A 21,653-nucleotide genomic window follows, 5' to 3' on the forward strand; every position below is an offset into this window, starting at 1 on the left:
ATTGAAAATGAAGAAATTCATATGGTTCAGCTCAACAAAATTTACATGTTGGATTCTCATTTCGTAAAACCCCCTTAGATATACTTCCCTTTTCTTAAGCAAACTGGTGGAAACTTACCACCAGGCACGAATTTGTTAATTGAGAATGGCAGATCCCATGGAATACTTGGAAAAGCCATCATAAGCTTAAGTCTTTGAACTAGGGTTGTTTGGATTTTATTCTGTCACTAAGTGCAAGCTCTCACAAGGTCAAACACTGAGGTAAAGTGTAATTATTTTTATGTGAACTGCAGTCTTCAAAATTTTCTAAGGACGGGAACTGTTACAGCATTTTTTAAAATTTACTTATTGTTTTTAGCAAAATTAATATACCATTTGGTGGTGAGATGGCTCAGGTGGCTGATGGGGGGAAGCTCAGGAACCCTATGCCCTCCACTCCAAGGAATCAGGGTCCAAGAAGAGGTCTGATGCCCAGATAAGGGCTGATGGGCCATAGCACTCCACCTAAAATTGTGATCTTGGATGGTTGCCCTGATTTGCAGTATAACAGGCTTCCTCAACCTCGGCCCTCCAGATGTTTTGAGACTACAGTTCCCATCATCCCTGACCACTGGTCCTGCTAGCCAGGGATCATGGGAGTTGTAGACCAAAAACATCTGGAGAGCCAAGGTTGAGGAAGCCTACTGTATACCATAGGGTGATCCATAACCCAGAATCCACCCTGCCAAACAATCAACCAGTAGCCGGGTTGGTTGAGTCAGGATTCACTCCCAATGCCTATGCCAAAATCTACTGACATCTGTTATCAAAAGGCTAGGGCCTGTTCAAATCTCAAGAGGGTGTCCTATGATTATTATATCTGTGTCTTGGCCTCTCTGCTGGCCCTGGGCTCTCTGTGCTTTTGGGCTGAGCAAAGACTTCATTACTTATTTTTTAGCAAAATTTATATACTGCTTGACTGCAACAGAACCTATATGTGATTTACAAGAAATATTAAAATATTAAAATAATGACTAAAATAGTTAAAAATGAGTTATTAAAACATTTTAGAAACAATTGAAAAGAGAAGTAAACTAAAAAGAGAATGAAACATGTCAACATGTTTGGATATGCTTGCCTTAACAAAAATGTTTCAAACAGGCACCAAAAATAATACAGTTGGTTACTGTACAGGCAGAAATAGCCTTCTTGGGTCTGGGATTGACACATTTTTACTGATTCAAGGGATTTGTGATCTATATATTTATATATCGATCTATATGTACTACTGTATCTTAAAAAAATATATCACAGCAGTTTACAACAATATAAAATCATAAAACAAGACAATAAAATAATGGATAGTTAAAAATCTGCAATATCTTTACACGTAAAGTACACCCAGCTAAGAAATTCAAACTGTTTTAGAAGTGGAAATAATGTATAACAATATAAAACATTCCAGTTTTAGACTGAAAATATATCTTATATATGAAACTATTTTAATTTTCTTTGACTCTTACACTTGGAATTATTTCACATATCTATTTGCATTTTCCTCTTTCAATTTTAAACTGCCGGCTGGGTTGATTTTTCCTCCCCCAAAATTATTTCTCCCATGGTTCCTATAGCCTCTCATTTAAAGTGTTGAAAATTCACGTAAGGAAGATTTTCCCTGTAGGACATGCTATAAAATAGCATCGGTTAATTGTTTTTCTTTAAGCGGGTAACAATGCAGCAGCAATATGCAGACATGTATAAATGAAATAGTTGAGCACAGCTGACCTTTTCTAGTTACCTCTGGGTTCCATATATTGGTTTGATGTCACTGTGTGATTTATTTTTTATTTCTCACCATGGAGGCCTCCATTTTCTTTTTTAATAAGTAAGTGTGCCAGTTTGCAGCAGACAAGGCAGATTGATTCTGGATTTTCTCTGTGATTTGAGCTGTTAAATAAATACTGCAGAGGTGAAATAGTGTTGACCTCTGAAAAGTTTCCTTTTTTGATTTGAAGGATTCCTCTCAGCAAGGAATGGTTGGTTGTAATGAAAGTTTCTCTACCTTCTCTGCAGGTTGTGATAAAGCTTTCTCTAAAGAGCATATCACTTTGTGGTGGTCATTACTGGCATACATCAAATTGTATTTTTAACCAAAAAATTGCTACTAGGCCACTTTCTCTTTAAATACTATCAGCGTTCTGTTTAATCACTATGTGTCACAATATACCCCTGGTTATACATTAAATTGAAGAGTAGGAGATTGCCTAATTTTTAAATGCCTGTCCTTATTACTGTTACATGGGCTATCTTCAACCACATTTTATTATCAGTAGTCTTTCTTCTTGGTCAATATTAGTTCCTTAAAAAGGAGCCATAATTATGGGGACACCTGGGTGTCCTTACTGACTTCCTATGTGATTCTATGGTTTCTGTTCATTGGAAAAGTAGGTAATATGCACATACAGAACAATGTGTGCTTGGTCTTCCTCTATTAAAATGAATTAGCAAGGTCTTGCCTGCCGAGGAAGCTATTTGCAAGGTTGGTTCTTGTTTTTCTGTCTCTAGCCTATTAAGTAGACTCTTGTGCAATCAGACACTAATGTATTTAAAATATATTCAGGATTTTGTAAGAGCTAAGCATTTGAGAGATGGGTGCATCCCTTGGGATTTATGAACAAAATGATGAATTGCATCCAGTGGCATCTCTCCACTGATGGAAGGCACTTTGATTCAGCAGGGCCTCCATCAGCAGCACAGGGAGATAGGTGCCTTTTACCAATTCCCCCTTCAGCACTCAGTGTTTCTCCTAGCCTGCTCCAAAGGTTTGTAGGATCCTTTGAAAGAGAGGGTGTGGGGAATCAGCAAAAATTGTCTCCATCTGAACTCTGCTGATGGAACCTTCCATGGGATCAAGCCAGAGGACATCACTGGATACAATTTGATAGCTCTATTAAACAATAACATCTAAAAATAAAGATAGCTGTTCAGTGAAATTTTAAGATAGTTCAAGTTCCAGCAAAATCTGTAGGACTATAGTAACGCGTTAACCAGCTAAGACTCAGGACCTATCTTTAACCCAAATCTCTAGAACTGGCACTACTCTTGATTTGCTTACAGAATGTTTGTCTTTCTTATTTTCTCCATAACTCCAAAAAGAAAGAGCGCTTGTGTTTTTCATAATTGTATAAAGAGGCATTTTGGACAGAGCAATTGCTGTGTAAGGCTGAGTAAAGCTACATCGAAGGTCCTTCTAAATAATTATTAACCTATGAAAATGTCTTATGGCACCTTAAAGGCTAACACATTTATTCTGGCATAAGCTCTTGTGGAGTAGAATGCCACATACTTAACACAGCTATGTCTCTGGAAGTAAAGAACTCTTCACACAATCTTCATCTTTCCAGTCACTTAATTCTTATTCATTTTAACCAACAAAATCACAGGTATCACTGAGCAGGATGGGGTGTTATCTCCTCCTGGAAAGTTAGGACTCCAAACTGGCCCAGTTTTTAGCAGCATTATGGCAACCAACTATTCAAATACTTAGAAGTTTAAAAATAATTATTCTCCAAACTATAGTTGAGCTAGGTATAAATTATAAATTTATAATCCCCGTGATGGGGTGAGCTCCCGTTGTTCGGTCCTAGCTCCTGCCCACCTAGCAATTCAAAAGCACGTCAAGTGTAAGTAGATAAATAGGTACCACTCCAGTGAGAAGGTAAACGGCGTTTCCGTGTGCTGCTCTGGTTCACCAGAAGCGGCTTAAGTCATGCTGGCCACATGACCTGGAAGCTGTCTGTGGACAAACAATGGCTCCCTCGGCCTATAGAACGAGATGAGCGTGCAACCCCAGAGTCGTCCGTGACTGGACCCAACAGTCAGAGGTACCTCTAAATTTACCTATGTATATAGCAGGCTTACAGTTCCAGCCTCTTTCAGCAGGAATTACAATATTTTAAATGCAAACTATGTCTTCCACGGCTGGAACTACTCCTATGGCACAGACACTTTTAAAAAGTATTGCAAGTTTTTCTCTCAAAGGCTACTGGGTGTTTGCATGGGCAGTACAACAGTAAACCATTGTAACAAGGTGGGGCAGAGGGTACAAGGACAGAAACCACCAACAGTTTGTAGGAGTGGGTGTCTTGCTCTTGCTCTCTACATCTATATTATGGATCAGTAAACAATAGTTTCCACGTTAAGCACAATTATATGGTGTGTGTGGGTGTGTGGGTGTGTACACACACACACACACACACACACACACACACACACACACACACACGTACCCACCATATAATTATTTAAAACAACTGTTTAAATGGTTTACAGTTTTTGAAAGTTTTAGTGCTGATCCTCAAGATCTCTTTGCATCAGATCAATGCTTCCAATAACAGAAAGCCAGGCTCATTTTTTCTCATCAGCTGTATAATAAACTTTTATTCATATGTAAAATAAAGTGGAGAACTGTTCTTTCTACTAATAAATGCCCTATAGACATTGTTGCTGTGGAGAAATTGTCACAGGTTTATTAGAATGGTTTCCTGTTATTTCATTGGCCTTTTTTATATTTCTTGGTACATTCATAGCCAAACTATATCTGTGTTCTTTTAATTTTAATCTCTACAGTAGTGTTCACTGGCTCTCTTCTCCCTTTGTGCATGTTGGCTGACAGGAAATACCTGACAGACCCATTAAATGGAAGGCACAGCTGCTCTGAGATTTATAAAGCATTGTTATTTCCTTTTTGGGACACATTTATTGCAAACTGCAGGAGCAGGGATTTTAAAATTTCACTCTTCCTCATTGTGCAATAGATGCACTTGGGATGAATGCTTTACAAGCACATGACTATTATTTACACCTCTCATGGACCCATTTTCCACAGCCTGCTCCTTTTGATGTATACCTGTCATTGGCAACCAGTGCTCTTGATGCAAAGCAGCCTTGTATCTTACTTTCCTCAAGTGGGCTTTGAAGCCTTTCTGTACTTTTATGATACTGATGTGAGCTATTATGCATCACTTAACAGCATTTTTATTTTTAAGCTGTTAATTGTTAATGAAGGAACAGAAATAGCATGAAGAACACATAGCTGTATAAAAAAAAAGACTGTTTTCTAAAAAAATTGTTCTTTATATTCGAAAGCTATATAAAAACAAACATTGTTAGGTTCTTTGAAGCTTCAGTGCTCCACTTTTCATTCCCTCCCTTAAGTGTCACATTTGTCTGCTTCTGAATGCCATATATCTTTTTTGCCAAGTGTATATCCAACATACAGACCTACAATCGAGACATTTTCACTATTTCAATGAATACTATTTTAAAGTAAAATTTGCACCCAGGAAAGCCCTTGGCTTATATTGCCATGTTTCATACAATGAAATAACTATCCATTTTTATCAATATTTCAATATGTTTTTACATTTTACTTTATATAAACAAGTTCAAGCCCCAAAACAGTCTGAAGCATGGACAGAGGCTTACAATGATGGTTGAGCTCCATACCCTTTTTCTTACACACCCCCACCCCTTTTCTAACTTTAAAAAACTATAAACCCATACAAAGATGTCAATAAAATTGTTAACATGATAGTTAATAAAAAGTAGCATTAAGTAATCCTAGAAGAAGAATTATAAAATCTCTTTGATGACTTTACATTAACAAGAACATTCTGTTATTTGTTTTACCCATGTATTCAGGAACATGTAACTATAATTGTGTGGGGGTTGGAGAGCAGAGCCACACTCGCTCCCTTCCCAGTACTATTCACACATTCTAGGCATCTCTGCAGCCATCCTGAAACACATGCAGAGGCTGTCCCTATGAGCAGAACTCTGTGCATGCTGTTGTCACTAGATTGATTTGGAAGTCCCCCTCCCACCCCCCACTAACTTAGGGGTCTATTTTCTAAAGATTTTTTTGTACTTCTGCAAGCCTTGCATTTCCCCAAGCCTGCTCCAGTATATGAATACAGCGGTACCTTGGGATGCGAACGGGATCCATTCCAGAGCCCTGTTCGCATCCTGAACAGAACATAAGACGCGACTGCGCGCGTCGCGTTTCGCTGCTTTCGCGCGTGGCAACATTTTGACCATCTGCGCATGTGTGAGCGGCGAAACCCAGAAGTAACATGCTCCGTTACTTCCGGGTCGCCGCGGAGCACAACCCGAAAATACTTATCCTGAAGCGTATTTATCCCGAGATATGACTGTAGTGCTTTTTAGCTACATAAGGATCTGAACTTACCAAATGTTTATGGCATTTAACTTTTCTTGGTAATTTCCTAACGCAGAGAGATAAAATTATTCTTAGTATTTCTACACATTTTGGAAGCTAAGAAACATGAAGTTGATTTAAATGATTTTTTAAAAAATAATTTCAGCTATTTTCTCTTTTCACCCTTTTGTAGACCTACCACCACCACCAGTACCGCCACCTGCTATAAAATCTCCCACTGCTCAGTCCAAATCTCAACTGGAAGTACGGTCCGTCATGTTGCCAAAGTTGTCCTCTATAGACCCAAGAACAGAAAGGGCAGTGGAAAGAAAAGGGCCGGGCTATAAGGGGAAAGAAGGAGCTGATGGCCGTCAGCATTCTGACATGCGGACAAGTTCAGGGGAGCGCCGAGAGTCACAGGAACAGCAAAGTGAAGGCAAACCGCGAGGAAACAAAGCAGCAAGGCGAGATGGCACACCAGCAAAAACACATATTCTCCAAGGTGACTTGATACACTGGGCAAATGCTAAAAGCTTTTCCTGCAATAATGAAGTTGTCTCCGCTTAGTCACCCAACTAGATTCCCCACTGAAATGAAAGCTTAGAAGAACTCTCTCTTTGTAATATAAAAAGGTAAAGGTACCCCTGCCCATACGGGCCAGTCTTGCCAGACTCTAGGGTTGTGCGCCCATCTCACTCAAGAGGCCGGGGGCCAGCGCTGTCCGGAGACACTTCCGGGTCACGTGGCCAGCGTGACATCGCTGCTCTGGCGAGCCAGAGCCGCACACGGAAACGCCGTTTACCTTCCCGCTAGTAAGCGGTCCCTATTTATCTACTTGCACCCGGGGGTGCTTTCGAACTGCTAGGTTGGCAAGCACTGGGACCGAACAACGGGAGCGCACCCCGCCGCGGGGATTCGAACCGCCGACCTTTCGATCGGCAAGCCCTAGACGCTGAGGCTTTTACCCACAGCGCCACCCGTGTCCCTCTTTGTAATATAGGCACCTCCTAAAATTTAATAATATAAAACAAAACAAACAAAAAGGTAGAGCACCAAACTTTGCAGCTAGGAAATGTGAAGGAGAAAACCATAAACAAATAAAAACCTTTAGATATCTGATGTCTCCTATTCATCCAAACAGCACTGTATCCTGGCATCTCATGGGTTACGGTAACCCCTGAAAAGTAGTTTTCCTTGCATCTTAATCACTTACTTTCTGTCAAAAACTGAAGAGATTAGCTGTTTTTCTTCAGATTCCTAAAAGGAAAAGGTACGGCAAAGCTAACTCAATCCTTTCTAAAAATGTGAAGAGCGTGATAACAAAAGAAAGGTAGTTTGGTTTCTGGATACTTAACTACAAACATCAAGCTAGAACGCATTACAAACGCCATAAAGGACTCGTTCCAGACAAACATAATATATTTTTATGGCAGCCAGTAAGGCCTGATTGAAGAGTATGTATGAAGGTATCTATATAAGCCTTTGTAAAAGCTGTCATCAAATAAGCAAACCAGTCCTGATACTATCTAACCAAACTACGAAATAGAAATTGGGTAGTAAATTGGTTAAATGGGCACAAAAGCAAGAGGTCTGTAAATGACAATGGGTCACAATAAAGTGAAGTCATTAGCAAGATACACCAAGAATGGTGCTGCGATTGTTGTTTTTCAATTTATATATCAATGGCATAAAAGCCGGTGGCAAAACTTGGTGGTGAAATTGGAAACACTGTTAATGTTTAAGTATTTTTTCACTTAAAAAACAGTATTGACCTAGGCTTGTGTGTAATTTGTTAAATTCTGCCTTATCATTTAACTATGAGTTTGACCAAACTGTGGGAGGCAGTGCCTGGCGTGCTCTGGTCCATGGGGTCACGAAGAGTCGGACACAACTAAACAACAATCATTTAACTTCACTGTCACACAGAACAGTTCGTTTTCAGCTTCTTTGAAGCATGGTGTCACAATATACCTGAAAGTGATCACTACAGCTCTTGCAATTATCCCACACGCAGTGAGAAAGGGCTCATGATCATGCCAACTAGCCTTGCTTCCTTTAGCAACTGGATGGCTGGCAGTAGTGTGCAAAACGCCTGCATTCAGCAGCCCCAGGAAATCAGGGCTCCAACCTGCCCTATGTATGTATAGCTGTACTGTATACACACATAACCCCTTTCACACTAACACTGAATATATGGCTGCCAAAAAGGTGTGGACAGAAGGTGCATTGGGGAAATAACTTCTGACCTCTTCTTGCTCAACACCTTTTTAGTCCACTATCCTCCCTTATTTCAATCTTCCACCACCATATATACCATCATTCTGGCTGTGTTTCCATAGACATTTGTATATAAGTGCGCTTGAAAACATAGCACAGAGACATGTGTATCCTTGCAAAATGAGAACAGCTAGGCGTTGGTTTTCAAGATCCTCCATTATCACACAGTTGTATGTGCATGTAGGTAGCTCCGCCCTTTCCAATTCACCCAAATGTATGCATTCCTTCTTGGTCACTTGTTTTCCAGCAGTGTTGTACATAGTAGCCGCTCATGTTGAAAAGCATTCAGGCCAGCATCTTCTCTTAGCTTGTTATTTTGCCCACTTCTATTCTGAGAGAGAAACATTTGGGAGCTTTTGTGTCATGGAAGAGGTTGCAGCGAGTTCTGCCTAAAAAGAAGCCTATTCCTTTCCTTCCATTCATCTTTTTATAATAGCAACTCTTCCAGTGTACATCTGGAGGAGAGAGCAGAGAGATGTGCAGGCACATAGAATGTGTTGGGAGACAGACAAGTGTAATCAACTGCAATTTATATTTGCTATTTCCACTGCTCCAATGCTAAAACAATCACTTAAGTACAAATGCAGTACTAAAAGACATTGTGTGTTTCAAAAGGCTTTTTTGTCTATGGTAATATTAACACATGTGTAATTCTCTCCTTAGAGGATATTCTGCCATATTGTAGACCTACATTTCCAACATCAAACAACACTAGAGATCCTAGTTCCTCAAGTTCTATGTCATCCAGAGGATCAGGAAGTAGACAAAGGGCAGACCAAGCAAATCTAGGTCGAAGAAATGTGGCAGAAATGCAGGTATTTGGAACATATGAGCAAGGAGAGGATGAAGAAGAATTACAGGTAATATGTGTTTCTGATAGTCACTAGGGGGGAATCTTTTGTGAAAATACAAATGCTTATTCCTCAAAGCTAGTTTTCTTTTATCCCTTAATTGGTTAGTCTACAGAGACTTTAGATTTTTGGTCTCATCAGGTAAGTATAATCCCAATTGGAGCACTGTTTCATATCTATTTAATCTCTAAACCACTAATCTATGAGCGCCACAGAAATTTTAAGTTCTTAACTTTCGTTACAATTTTTTGTTGCTAATTATATTTAATATAAGGCACAATACAAAATTAATGCTGAACACAGCTTATCTCAGTAATTGTGCATAGAAATAATATATTATATCTTATTATAGAAATGAGGCAGCAAAATATGAAATTCAAAGCATTATTACTATAGCAATATTATGATGGAAAGATGTACAGTGGTACCTCTGGTTGAGGACAGGATCCGTTCTGGAGCTGCAGTCAGAACCTGAGGTTTCCGCAACCGGAGGGAAAGCTTCTACGCACACATGCGCGGTGTTAGAGCACTTCTGCGCGTGGCAAAAACCTGGAAATATACTTCCAGGTTTGCCGCTTACATATCCCAAAGTTTATATAAGTGGAGGGATATGTAAATAGCGGTATGACCGTAATTTGTATTTCCTAATTATATGAAACTTTTTTAAAAGTGTTTTTACAGTAGTCAAAACTAAGCAGTTTTAACTACTGCTTAAATCATAATCTACTATATTGTGAAACAAAATTATTTTAGTAAGTATATTCTCCAGAATAGCATAAATTATTCTGAGTGAGAAGGCAAGAAAATACCCAGAAAATACATCATGTGTTGTTGTTTTTTTAAACAGGAAACTGAAAGCTGAAGAAGAGATGTAGTGTAACAAGTTTCTGAAATCTGATCAGAAAGATATCACTTAAGATGCCTCAAGTCTGATGATATTTGATGCCAGAAATAATGTTCAGTGCAATCAGAGTGTACAATTCCCCATCTTTTTATGCTATCAAAATCCTAATCTTTATTTTAATGTTATTTTAAAACCCTAAACTTAATGACCCTGTTTATTCACTTTAAATATCACACATTTCCTCTGTCCATGACAGCAATTAAACTGCTCTTTATGGTGCTACACTAGCTACTTCTTCCATTGTTAGACAGAGGGGGGAGCCTTAAGTTTGCTACCGTTGTGGCCAGTGCAGTACAAGACAAGTATGTCACCAAACCAGTTCATAATCTTATGAATAAACTATCATTGATTGGACAATAGAAAATTGCAAAAAAGAAGAAGAGGAGATATCTATGCAGATTTTCTAACCTTCCAATGCTACTATAGGCTGCACTTGGTGCAACTAGCATTGTATTTTCTTCCAGTAGTCAGATTCCTTTGCAGCAAAAAGACATCACACAACTTGAGTTAGGGTGGTTTGTACTGTAAACACATACTGGTTTTTCAACCCCTGCCCCAAATTTTTTTAATTTGTCTGGATTCTATCATGCTTCATCTGGAAGGTACATTATTCACTGCAAATGTTCTTTAGGATAGAAAGAAGGCATGTTGAAGTGAACTTGGCAGTTCTATCACAAGTTAAGCTTATCAAATACTGAAGCAGTTCTTGGCCTCAACCAGTGCTACTGAAAACAAAAATACAAAAAGCAATGGACATTTTTAAAGCATCGCTGGGAAAGGACATCATCATCATGACTGGCCCAAATCTCAGACCTCTACTTTATAGTGTCAATTCACCTTAAAGAAGAAGTGCCACTTAAAGAAGTTATGTTTTGATCTTGGGATGGTTTTGGGGGGGGCGGGAGAGGGTTGATTTTTTTTTTTGTAATGCACTGTTTATTTTTTTATTTTTTGGTTTTAAAAGCACAATCACTAAACTTTATTTGTAAAACATTGTAACTATTAACCGTTTTTGTCTTATTGTAAGATGTTACGCCTTTGTTTGTTTTTTCATATTTTATTAATGCTCTATGTTTGTTGAAAGGTGACAGATGGTAATGGTATCATACCTAAGAATGGGCCATAAACTGAACACTTCCCGTTTTCTGGACTTTAAATTCTCAAGTTTGCTGTGGCCTATCTTGACATTGGATTTCCAATGAAATAGAGCCATTAGTTCCTTTTGAAATTACAGAATTATGTCCTTTGTCTGTAGATTTTTATGATCTCTTTTGTAATTATATAATTTCTTTGTCATCGGTGCTAATGGAAAATTGTGTGTTTGTTTATGGACAATTGTCAGGCCTAGCCGCAGTGGGGGGAAAGGAGTGTTTTGGTATTTACTGAGGGCTAAATTTTTTCATTTAGCTAATTTTTAAGAAATGGTTATAATAGAAAGGGCGTGCAGTACTGAGGGAACAACCATGTGATTAATGTTTTTCATTATGTTCATGTAAGAAACCTCATATTTTAGCCATAATTTTGCATACCGAGGATTCAATAATCATAAAAGTAATTTTTGTCACATTATTTATTAAAAACGTTCTCAAATACATCATCCTTTTTGTCATGTTTCTTGTTTAACCTACAGAATGTATATTTAGTTTTCTCATTGTAATAATAAAAATAACACTGACAAATCATATTTTATTCTACATCAAACAAATGCCAGTCCTATTTTAAAGACCCTTCCTTGTGCTCTGTGCTTCAAGACATTTTCCCCCTTTGTGAGAACACTTTGGTCTAAGTCACCCAGTGTCAGAGCTGACAGACAGCTTCTGCCCTCACTGCAACCGTGAAACCAAGTTCTGCATTGTATTTCGTGAGTAGCAACATTTAGTTATATGTGGTGGTGCGGAATAAAAAGGTGCCTTCAAAAATAAAAGTGGGGTGGAGCTAAAGCAGATTACATTTCATTACAACTAGACCCAAGATTCCTTCCCACTCCGTCCTGTGACACTTAAATAGAGAAACTGAGAATCAAGCCTGCCAGAAGCTTCTAGAAATGGCCAGTCTTTACGATAATTCTTAAATAAGGATGGCTTTGTCTCAGAACTGTCTTTAAAGGTGCAGAAAGACGAGGTGCACTATAAATTGAGAGTGGCAGGCTTCAGCCATTTCTAGTCATGACATTTAGTCATGCTTGGAGAAGACATGCTTTTGTATGTTTCTTAAGCATTTTCCCTTCGTTTTGTGCTTTTCTTTCTTTTTTTACTTACTGTTGGCCCAACTGGCCACCTTCATTGGTATTGCTGAGCGCACTTTGAATATTCCCTATTGACTTTTTGGTCTATTCTCTGCTGAGATTAGGTAGGCAGTAGATATAAGCTCCTTAGCGTTTTGTGTTGTTTATTTTTATTCTAGGATTTGCTTATTTTAGTGAATAGAATATAAATATAGGACACGGTGCATCTGTATGCACATACATCACTTTAGTATGTTAAGAGGAGGATATTAAATGCCGCAATGAAATACAAAATATATCCTTTTGGAGACTTTGGTAACCAAGCTGGCTTATCGATGTGTGTTTGTGTGTGTATGATTATATTCCATGATTTATAAAATATTTTAAAATAATACTCATAACTGGATAAAAGAAAGAAAGCACATTTTAAACATGTGCATCAATATTTCAATGTTGTATAAATTTTAGCAACATTAAAGCAAACATTTTAAGTACTGCTGAAACTGCACTTGAAATTGTAATATGATCTTTTAAGCATTCTACCACTGGAGTCCTTGCTGAAAATTACTTCATCTGATCTTAAAAAATACACAGACGCCCAAGCATGAAAGAAGGTTACTCTTGCATTACTAACATAAATAAACAATTGTTCATTGACGGGGAAGCAGCAAACCTCTTTTCAAAGCCATGAAATGTTTAATTGGTCTCTGGACATATTCCTGAGGAAATACTAATTGTGTAAAAACATTAGAGAATTAGTATTTTTTTTTATGGCATGGATTTCATTTATGTAGATGTTGGAGGCAACATAGCTATGGGCTTTGACATTTTATGTTACTTGAAAATAAAATCACTAACGAATAATCCCAAACTGCTCATATAGAAACATTTGAGCCATCGCAAACAATCAGGAATGATTTCTGTTCATAATAGTTTTGGTGCAGGAAAAACAGCAAATAAGGCTGAGGCACCTCAGAACCATGCACACCACAACCCCTCCTTGTGCAACTGTTGGCTGGGCTTCAATGAACTGGGGTGAACATGTTTACTAGACCACATTTTGTTGAAGTCTCATAATGGCAGAGGTGAAGCTGAATGCTGGGAAATTCATGAAGACAAAAGGAAGGAATTCTTCACGCAGTGCATACTTTGAAATTCACTACTTTAGAAGGTGTATCAACTAAGACGGTTTTAAAGGGGGATTAGACAAATTCATGGAGGTTAAAGCTATCATGGTTAATAGCAATATTATCTGCAGTATCAGAGGCAATATGTCTCTGCATGCAGTTGTTCAGTGGAGGGCAAGAGTGGGAGAAGACCATTGTGCCCATGTGCTGCTTCTATTTCCCATAGGCATCTGGTTGGCCACTGTGAGAGCAGGGTTCTTTTTAGATTAACATGTTCTAATGCACATCTGAAAAGTTATCCAGTCCTTCCAAATACAATTCCTTCAAACTGTTTTTCTTCCCTCACTGTTTACCCAATGCAAGTATTCATGCACAGTTTGAAACAACAATGCAATTGTTAAAATAACTATTTCAAGTAGATGGTGCATACATTTTATGGATGTTTTTATATTACATTTGTTGAGTATATAAGTTTACTAAGTTTCTACAAATCTATGCAGTACCACAATCATTTAATGAGACATTGACTTGAATTTCCAGAGGCAGAAACATGCAAAATGCCAAAACAATTTTAAATTCCTATCTTTTCACATGTCTCTTTTATGCTGCAAGCCACCAGCTCTGTCCTATTGAATGGACTGTGTTGTTTCATTCTGGAACATATTCAGATATAGTATAGGAATATCATTTTTACTGCTAACAAGTTTTGCCAAAAAATAGTTTTCTTTTATCTCCAACAGAGATAAACATCTGCTTCAGAAACTGCACAAGTAGTAAGACCATGTAAATGAAATATTTACAGAAAAACTTGCTTTTGAATGCAATTTTAAAAAAATACAGCATTTCACACTCTCAAGATGTGGACAAATAAAAGAAGAGAAAGAAAGAAATTTATGGTACATAATCACCAAATTCATTAATAATTATGACGCTTAACCAAAATGTTGCCTTCGTATAAAGCTTGCTGGCTGTGAATTATTGTGAACTGATGCCATCCAAAGAAAAATTGATCCTGGTTCACTGATTACAGAACTTACAGTAATTCGAAGCTAATGATTGTATGTATATGGAACTGGCTCAGAAATCTTGGGCTATAATTGAGAACAATGGGAAGACAGTTGTTCCCAAGGTCTAGGATCAGAGGAGAATCTGCCTTCCCAACAACAGCCCCCCCCCCCCATGAGTGCCCTTTTTTGTCTTCATACTAATCAAAGATGCATGAAGTTCATTCTTATACACAATAAAGGATATGGGGCTGCAAGCATGGGAACCATTCATGGAAGAGGTATGGTGGTCCCTGCGCTAAATTCTACTTTTCTCTTCAAAGTCTAACATTGGGAGCAAGTACATCTCAAAAGGTTTCCTGCTTTTCTTGCTTTGAATAATTAATGTGACGTTAATAATAATTAATGGTATCAGCTGATGTCACAGTGGTCCTATGCAGACAGAAGCCATAACTCCCTCCCAGGCCACCACTTGATTGGCTACCCTGATGCTACAAAGGAGCTAGAAGCCTTGGACCAGGTAACTGAGTACTACAGTATGTATGGGTAAACCTTATAACTTGAATTCCTTTAAATGATCAATCTTTCACAAATTAAGTCACATTGCTTGAAGGCCATCGGCTTTGACATGCCAGCTTTTGGCGTTTTCCAAATCAGTTAATACAGTATTGCTTCCAGAGATCCATTTTGCTCTTTGACTTGCAGTCTGAGTCAAATGTAAGCTGCTTGTATTGGATTTTTTGTGTGCCCCCCCCCCACAAATGATTGAATTAGCACATTCTGTAGGGAGAAACAAGGCTGCGATTCCCTAGAAAAGTCTTGGACCATTAGTTCCTATAGCAACCAATCACCAATTCTTGGCCATCTATTTTATATAACAAAGCCAGACCCATTTGGGAGGTTTGGCCATTTAAGCAATCCCTCTATTGTCCTTTTTCCCAACCAATTTGAAGAGGCCTTGAGGTCATTCAGGCCAACACCACCACTAGATGTTTAAAACTGCATTGCATATTCAAACCATGATCCAGTGATCAAACATTCACTCACTGTTTTTCTGTAGTTGGGAAGCACCTTGAACCTGTGGGTTCTGGGCAATCCCATGGAATAGTGGGTTAAATTACTAAGATTACCTAGGTCCCAAAATTATACAGTACCTCAGGTTAAGTACTTAATTCGTTCCGGAGGTCCATTCTTAACCTGAAACTGTTCTTAACCTGAAGCACCACTTTAGCTAATGGGGCCTCCCACTGCCGCCATGCCGCCGGAACATGATTTCTGTTCTTATCCTGAAGCAAAGTTCTTAACCTGAAGCACTATTTCTGGGTTAGCGGAGTCTGTTACCTGAAACGTATGTAACCTGAAGCATATGTAACCCGAGGTACCACTGTACTAAATTCCAGACAGATCCTGAATGATATGTGCAGTTTTCTTATTCTTTAGCTAAATTGGTGGTGTGAAATTGGCATGGCAAAATAGAAAGAGGAGCAGGGAAACAAAGGGTGAGACAGACACATAAAGAGATCAAAGAAAATTTATTTGAGTGAGGAAAGTTAACCTGGAGTGGGAGTTTATCGATTTACAGTAGGTCACAATTTACACAGGGGATTACATTCCAGGAATTGTGCCCAAAGGCAACCCTGGCTCAGCTGGTTCTGTTCAAGCCAGAGAGGCTGAGACCAGTGTTGATCCAAGACTGATGTAAGTCCCCCAAAAAGGGACATTCTGGGGGCAGGACTAGAAAGCAGGGGGACCTTAGGTTGGATCCTAAGCCTGTTCTGCTTCATCATGCATACTTGGCAACCCAGTACAGAATACTATTTTAAAGGCTCATCTTTAAAGGCATAGACAAGGAGGCAGCAGGAGTCGCCCAACAGCTGAATGGGTTTTGGACATGGTGTAACTTTATGCCGGCTTAATTTACAGCAGTGCGCTTTATACCAGCTTCTTGGGCATAGGCCTGCTCCCTAAGAAAGCAAACTTGTTATTAGTAAAACTTGTTATTAGTAAAACTTGTTATTTGTAAAACTTGTTATTAGTAAAGAGGCAATCGAGGGAATCTGTGGTTGTTAATAACTTGTTCCCTTCCTCCCCTTAAAAAACACATTGCTGGACATATTCTCATGAGCTAGAATGTGTCGGCCAAGAGGAAACAACTTTAAATTTAGATAGATCCCAAAGCAAATATCTGAAATTGCATCTATAAGGCTATTTATAATGAAACAATGATATAAATACATATGATACAGTGTAACATAAGGCATTTTATCAGAGAACAACAAAAAGAATTGCTTTATATGTTATATATATATATATATATATATATATATATATATATATATATATATATTTAATAGTGGCCAATAGGCAATATCAACAAAATTAACCAAGCACAGAAAAAGGCTTCAAATTGTCTCACTAATCACTGTGAGTTAAACTGCTATGTGCGGCAACCCTTCTAGACAGCCTTCTTTAGCACAATATCTTGCCTGGGTAAATAACAAAAAAGAACATCTACAAATGCCAGAGAAGGGGGCTTTAATATACCAAGCAAGTCAGCAATTTAATCATACTGGGATATTAAGGACTTGCCTACTCAGCAGTAGACTCCATATAAGGCTGTGGAGCCAATTGCTTTTAATATTTTTGAAGCATGACAATAAAACTGTATTTATTGGATTTTTGCTCAGATCTAAGCAGTTATTTAGCAACAGCAGTATTGTGAAATGCAATGGAATCTTTTTAGTATTGACGTTTTCCTGCTTCTGGTCTCCCATCATTTTGAAAGCAGACATGTATGTACAATAACAGTTCCCTCTGGGCTTAGAGCAATGAAAACCGCTTGTGATCATACCTGATTACAGAAGGCAACTGGATGATGGCTATTCAAAAAATTCAGTAACATATTACCTTAAATTTTGTGTACAAAAATAATGACCAAGTCTACAGATGCTTTAGAAACCTATTCTTCATTCAGCATTTAAGCTTTTTAAGGAGTTCATTTTCATTTCTAAGATGATGTTTTCTATCAGTGACCTAAAGATGCTTGTCATTTCAAAAACAAAAAACTGTCAACACTAAAACCTGTAGTACAAACATGCCTGTTATCAGGAATTGGCCAGAGCTACAAGGTACATATTTTGGACAAATTTTGCAAACACACATTTCCACTTAAAATGTAGTATTTACTGTTGTGTTATGGGGCCAAGTATCTTCTTCACTGACATGGGTCTCACTAGGATGGCTGGTGATCTGATCGAATTGTTTGTTTGTTTCCCCTTTACTACCATATTCATATTGCCAGCTTCCACATGTGGAACAGCTATCTAGGGTTCCATGACCTCTTTATTACTAATAATATCGAACCAATCACTTAACTGGGAAAGGCATCTTCTCTTATTATCTTATCTGCCACAGACCAATGACCTCCATCTCTCATTTCCAATAGCAGCTCATACCAAAACATTGCTAAGGGGAGGCAACAGGGATATGTTGTCAGTTGAACTAGCAAATTTTTGCACTTCGTTAGGAGCATCCTGCTTGCTCTAATTTGAGAGCCATGAACATTAGGGTAGGACTACAGTTAACACTACGGGACGCAGGTGGCACTGTGGTCTAAACCACTGAGCCTAGGGCTTGCCGATCAAAAGGTCGGCGGTTTGAATCCCCGCGACAGGGTGAGCTCCCGTTGCTCGGTCCCAGCTCCTGCCAACCTAGCAGATCGAAAGCACGCCAAAAGTGCAAGTAGATTAATAGGTACCGCTCCTGTGGGAAGGTAAACGGCATTTCAGTGTGCTGCTCTGGTGTCGGTGTTCCATTGTGCCAGAAACAGCTTAGTCATGCTGGCCACATGACCCGGAAAAACTGTTGGCGGAGCAGACAAACGCCAGCTCCCTCAACCTGTAAAGCGAGATGGGTGCAGCAACCCCAAAGTCATCCGCGACTGGACTTAACTGTCAGGGGTCCCTTTACCTTTATACTTAACACTAAAAACATTTTTCATTTAATATTTTCTGGAGTACAATACAAAAGCTGTGTGAGAGAAAAATGATGCATCTGGACATTTGCTATTATGTTCCAGATATTCCAGGAAATTTCATTTGCATTTAGCCTGTAAGTCTCCAACATCCTCCTTAAGCATTTTATTTAACAGACATTTCCTTTACAGTTATCTATGCCTTTAATATCCTTAGATCCTTTTTCAACAGAAGCATATGTGAAAGGCACTTTGTGCTACATCTTAATCAATAAGGGTCAGTTCACTGACATTTACCGTGAGCTGCATATTATTTCACAAGTGCTCCCATTGATGTTACTCTACACAAGTAGCATGGGCATAATTTAGCTTGCAGCTAAATGCTTTTAAAAGAATGTGTGGCTAAAATATAAATCAATGAAAGCTTTAAGGATGCAGTGCAAATAAAACAGAATAATTTCCAGTTTGCTAACAATTTCTTGCCCTTTGTTTAGAAGGAAAATTCGGACAATGCAACCAACAGTCGAAGCAGGAAGCAAAAACTGAAAGGTGCATCAGTCATACACCTGATGAACAGTAGAAGTGGGAATTATGGGCCCTGGTCTGCTTTGACACTGTTAAACAAGCATAAAACTCAATTTTGAGGAATGTGTTGCAATTTTCTTCATTCCAGGCCATATATTTAAAAATATAGTCACCCTGTAACACTTGTGCGTAAAAACTAGACCTTGAGATTAGGAGCTCATCTTAGAATGAACGTAGAAAGCAAGGGCCTAAGAGGTTTCCCACTTTTCCCACGTTCTCTCGCCATGGGTCTGAGCTGTTTTGTTTGTCCCACTGCTTTTCCCAGGAAAACCTGCTGTTTACCGCTGAATCAGAACAAACGTCAATCTGCAGAATAACCAATTGATTATTTTTTTTCCTGAATGAGCAGTAAGGAAAGTGTTTTCCCAGGGGAAAGTGGCGGGACAAGCGGAATCATGGAAAACCCCTAGCACCTGGGTTCACTGCAAATGTCACAAAGCAGGTACCTGCCTGACTCCTAACCTTTCCCCCAGAATGTTGGCACCCCTGGCCCCAACTACCAAGGAGAGTTATTACAAAGGAAAAGAAGTTCTGAGCCTGACATGTGGTCTAAAGGTCAGATAGGTATCAAAAGGGAAATAAAACGATGGCTGCAATATTACGCACACTTCATTTGGAGTGAATTCCACTGAAATTATCAGGGCTTATTTCTAGAAAGTAAAAGACGCCTGCTTCTTGGGAGAAGGGCAATGACAGGCCTAGACAGCATCTTGAGAAGTAGAGACGTCACCTTGCCAACAAAGGTCCGTATAGTTGAAGCCATGGTTTTCCCAGTAGTGATGTATGGAAGTGAGAGCTGGACCATAAAGAAGGCTGATCGCCGAAGAATTGATGCTTTTGAATTATGGTGCTGGAGAAGACTCTTGAGAGTCCCATGGACTGCAAGAAGATCAAACGCATCCATTCTTAAGGAAATCAGCCCTGAGTGCTCACTGGAAGGACAGATCGTGAAGCTGAGGCTCCAGTACTTTGGCCACCTCATGAGAAGAGAAGACTCCCTGGAGAAGACACTGATGCTGGGAAAGATGGAGGGCACAAGGAGAAGGGGGCGACAGAGGACGAGATGGTTGGATAGTGTTTTCGAGGTTACCAGCATGAGTTTGACCAAACTGCGGGAGGTAGTGGAGGACAGAGGTGCCTGGCGTGCTCTGGTCCATGGGGTCACGAAGAGTCGGACACGACTAAACAACAACAACAAAATTTCTAGAAAACATGTACAGGATCAAGCTGTAAACTGGAGACAGAAGGCATAATGTTTGAAATACTGATTGCTTGGAGAGGGAAAGTTGTGACTTCAATTCTCATCTAGTATGTGCCAGCCTCTTACAATGTGCTTAACCGGACACAAGAGTAGTCAAATTTATTATCTATATGTTTCCTACCATGTAAGAACTGTTTTTAAAGGGGCTGGTTTCATATACCAATCAAAATCCATTAATTCCTATAAAGTCTGTTTTTTATGCTAACCAAGATTAATACTGTTAACCTTCAATTTCCTAACATATAGGTGGCGGTGCTTTTATGACACACAGACATCAAGACATTTAAAATTACTGGAACAACTAGACTTAACATACATCTGAATTAATTTTGTATGTCAAGCAGTTTGAAAACACACATATCTATATGAACCATAAGTAATAACAGTTCCTCTTTGCCAATTTGCTTTGCGATTATATTCAAAATGCGTTTTCAGTAAGCTTCAAGAGCTTTATTTATTATCAGACAACTGAAGTGAAATAAATTTGACTTTCTGTGGATTCACTCTCTCTTTTTAATACCTTCACTGCTTCTAGGCTTTTTTATGCATGAATATTGTCACTATTTTTTTAATATCTATTTTCCCCAGGCAGATAGTAGTGAATATATCCAAACCATCACTATGAATTTCTGTGAAAAGAAATGATAAGTAGTGTGTCTAGATAGGAAAAAGAAACACACTCAATACTAGAAGAGATTTATTGGAGGGGGGGATGCAGGTGTTATGTGTACAAAGTCATTAATTGCCATCCATTTTTAATTTTTACCATTGATATGTAAAGTAATTTTGATTCACTAACCTTTCCCTGTAAAAGAGTAAAACTTTCCTCTATTTTGTGTTGCATTTTTGGTTGAGAAATCTGGGTTGTAAAATCATTGGTTTTTTGCTTTAAAGGCTACATAGGAGGGTTCAAAGATATTAGAATTATATTTAATTATATCCCACCTTTTTCCCTGAGAGGGACTCAAGGCAGCTTATAGCTAAAACAGAAACAGCTAAAAACATCAGAAAAAATAAATCATTAAAAACAGTTAAACATTAATAGAACATATATATTCTATTAAAGCTTACAGATCATTACAATAAAAAAATCACAGCACTTGCCATTTCCTTACAATCATTCATAAGAAAGTCCTCACCTATTAGTGGAAGGACAACAAAGAGGAAGAACCGGTCTAATTTTTCCTAGAAAGGGAGGTTCCAAAGTCTGGGAGCAGCCACTGAGAAGGCCCTGTCCTGTGTCTTTCC

General features: G+C 38.7%; 1 protein-coding gene and 1 long non-coding RNA gene across 7 annotated transcripts in view; one reads left to right on the forward strand and one right to left on the reverse strand.

Moving 5' to 3' along the window:
* ROBO1 (roundabout guidance receptor 1) overlaps positions 1 to 11,828 on the forward strand; it is a 586,675-nt gene extending 574,847 nt beyond the window's left edge. For all 6 annotated transcript variants that reach the window (XM_028726911.2, XM_028726909.2, XM_077927267.1 and 3 more), the window contains 3 exons: positions 6,393 to 6,701; positions 9,140 to 9,336; positions 10,175 to 11,828. In XM_028726911.2, coding sequence (XP_028582744.2) covers positions 6,393 to 6,701; positions 9,140 to 9,336; positions 10,175 to 10,189 — 521 coding nt within the window. In that variant the 3' untranslated portion in view covers positions 10,190 to 11,828. The remainder of the gene's footprint in view (positions 1 to 6,392; positions 6,702 to 9,139; positions 9,337 to 10,174) is intronic.
* The window catches only part of LOC114595984 (uncharacterized), a 46,852-nt gene that overhangs the window by 1,625 nt on the left and 23,574 nt on the right, over positions 1 to 21,653 (reverse strand). The window lies entirely within an intron of this gene.

This window comes from Podarcis muralis, chromosome 4, assembly GCF_964188315.1.
Source record: "Podarcis muralis chromosome 4, rPodMur119.hap1.1, whole genome shotgun sequence".
Classification (NCBI taxonomy): Eukaryota; Metazoa; Chordata; class Lepidosauria; order Squamata; family Lacertidae; genus Podarcis; species Podarcis muralis.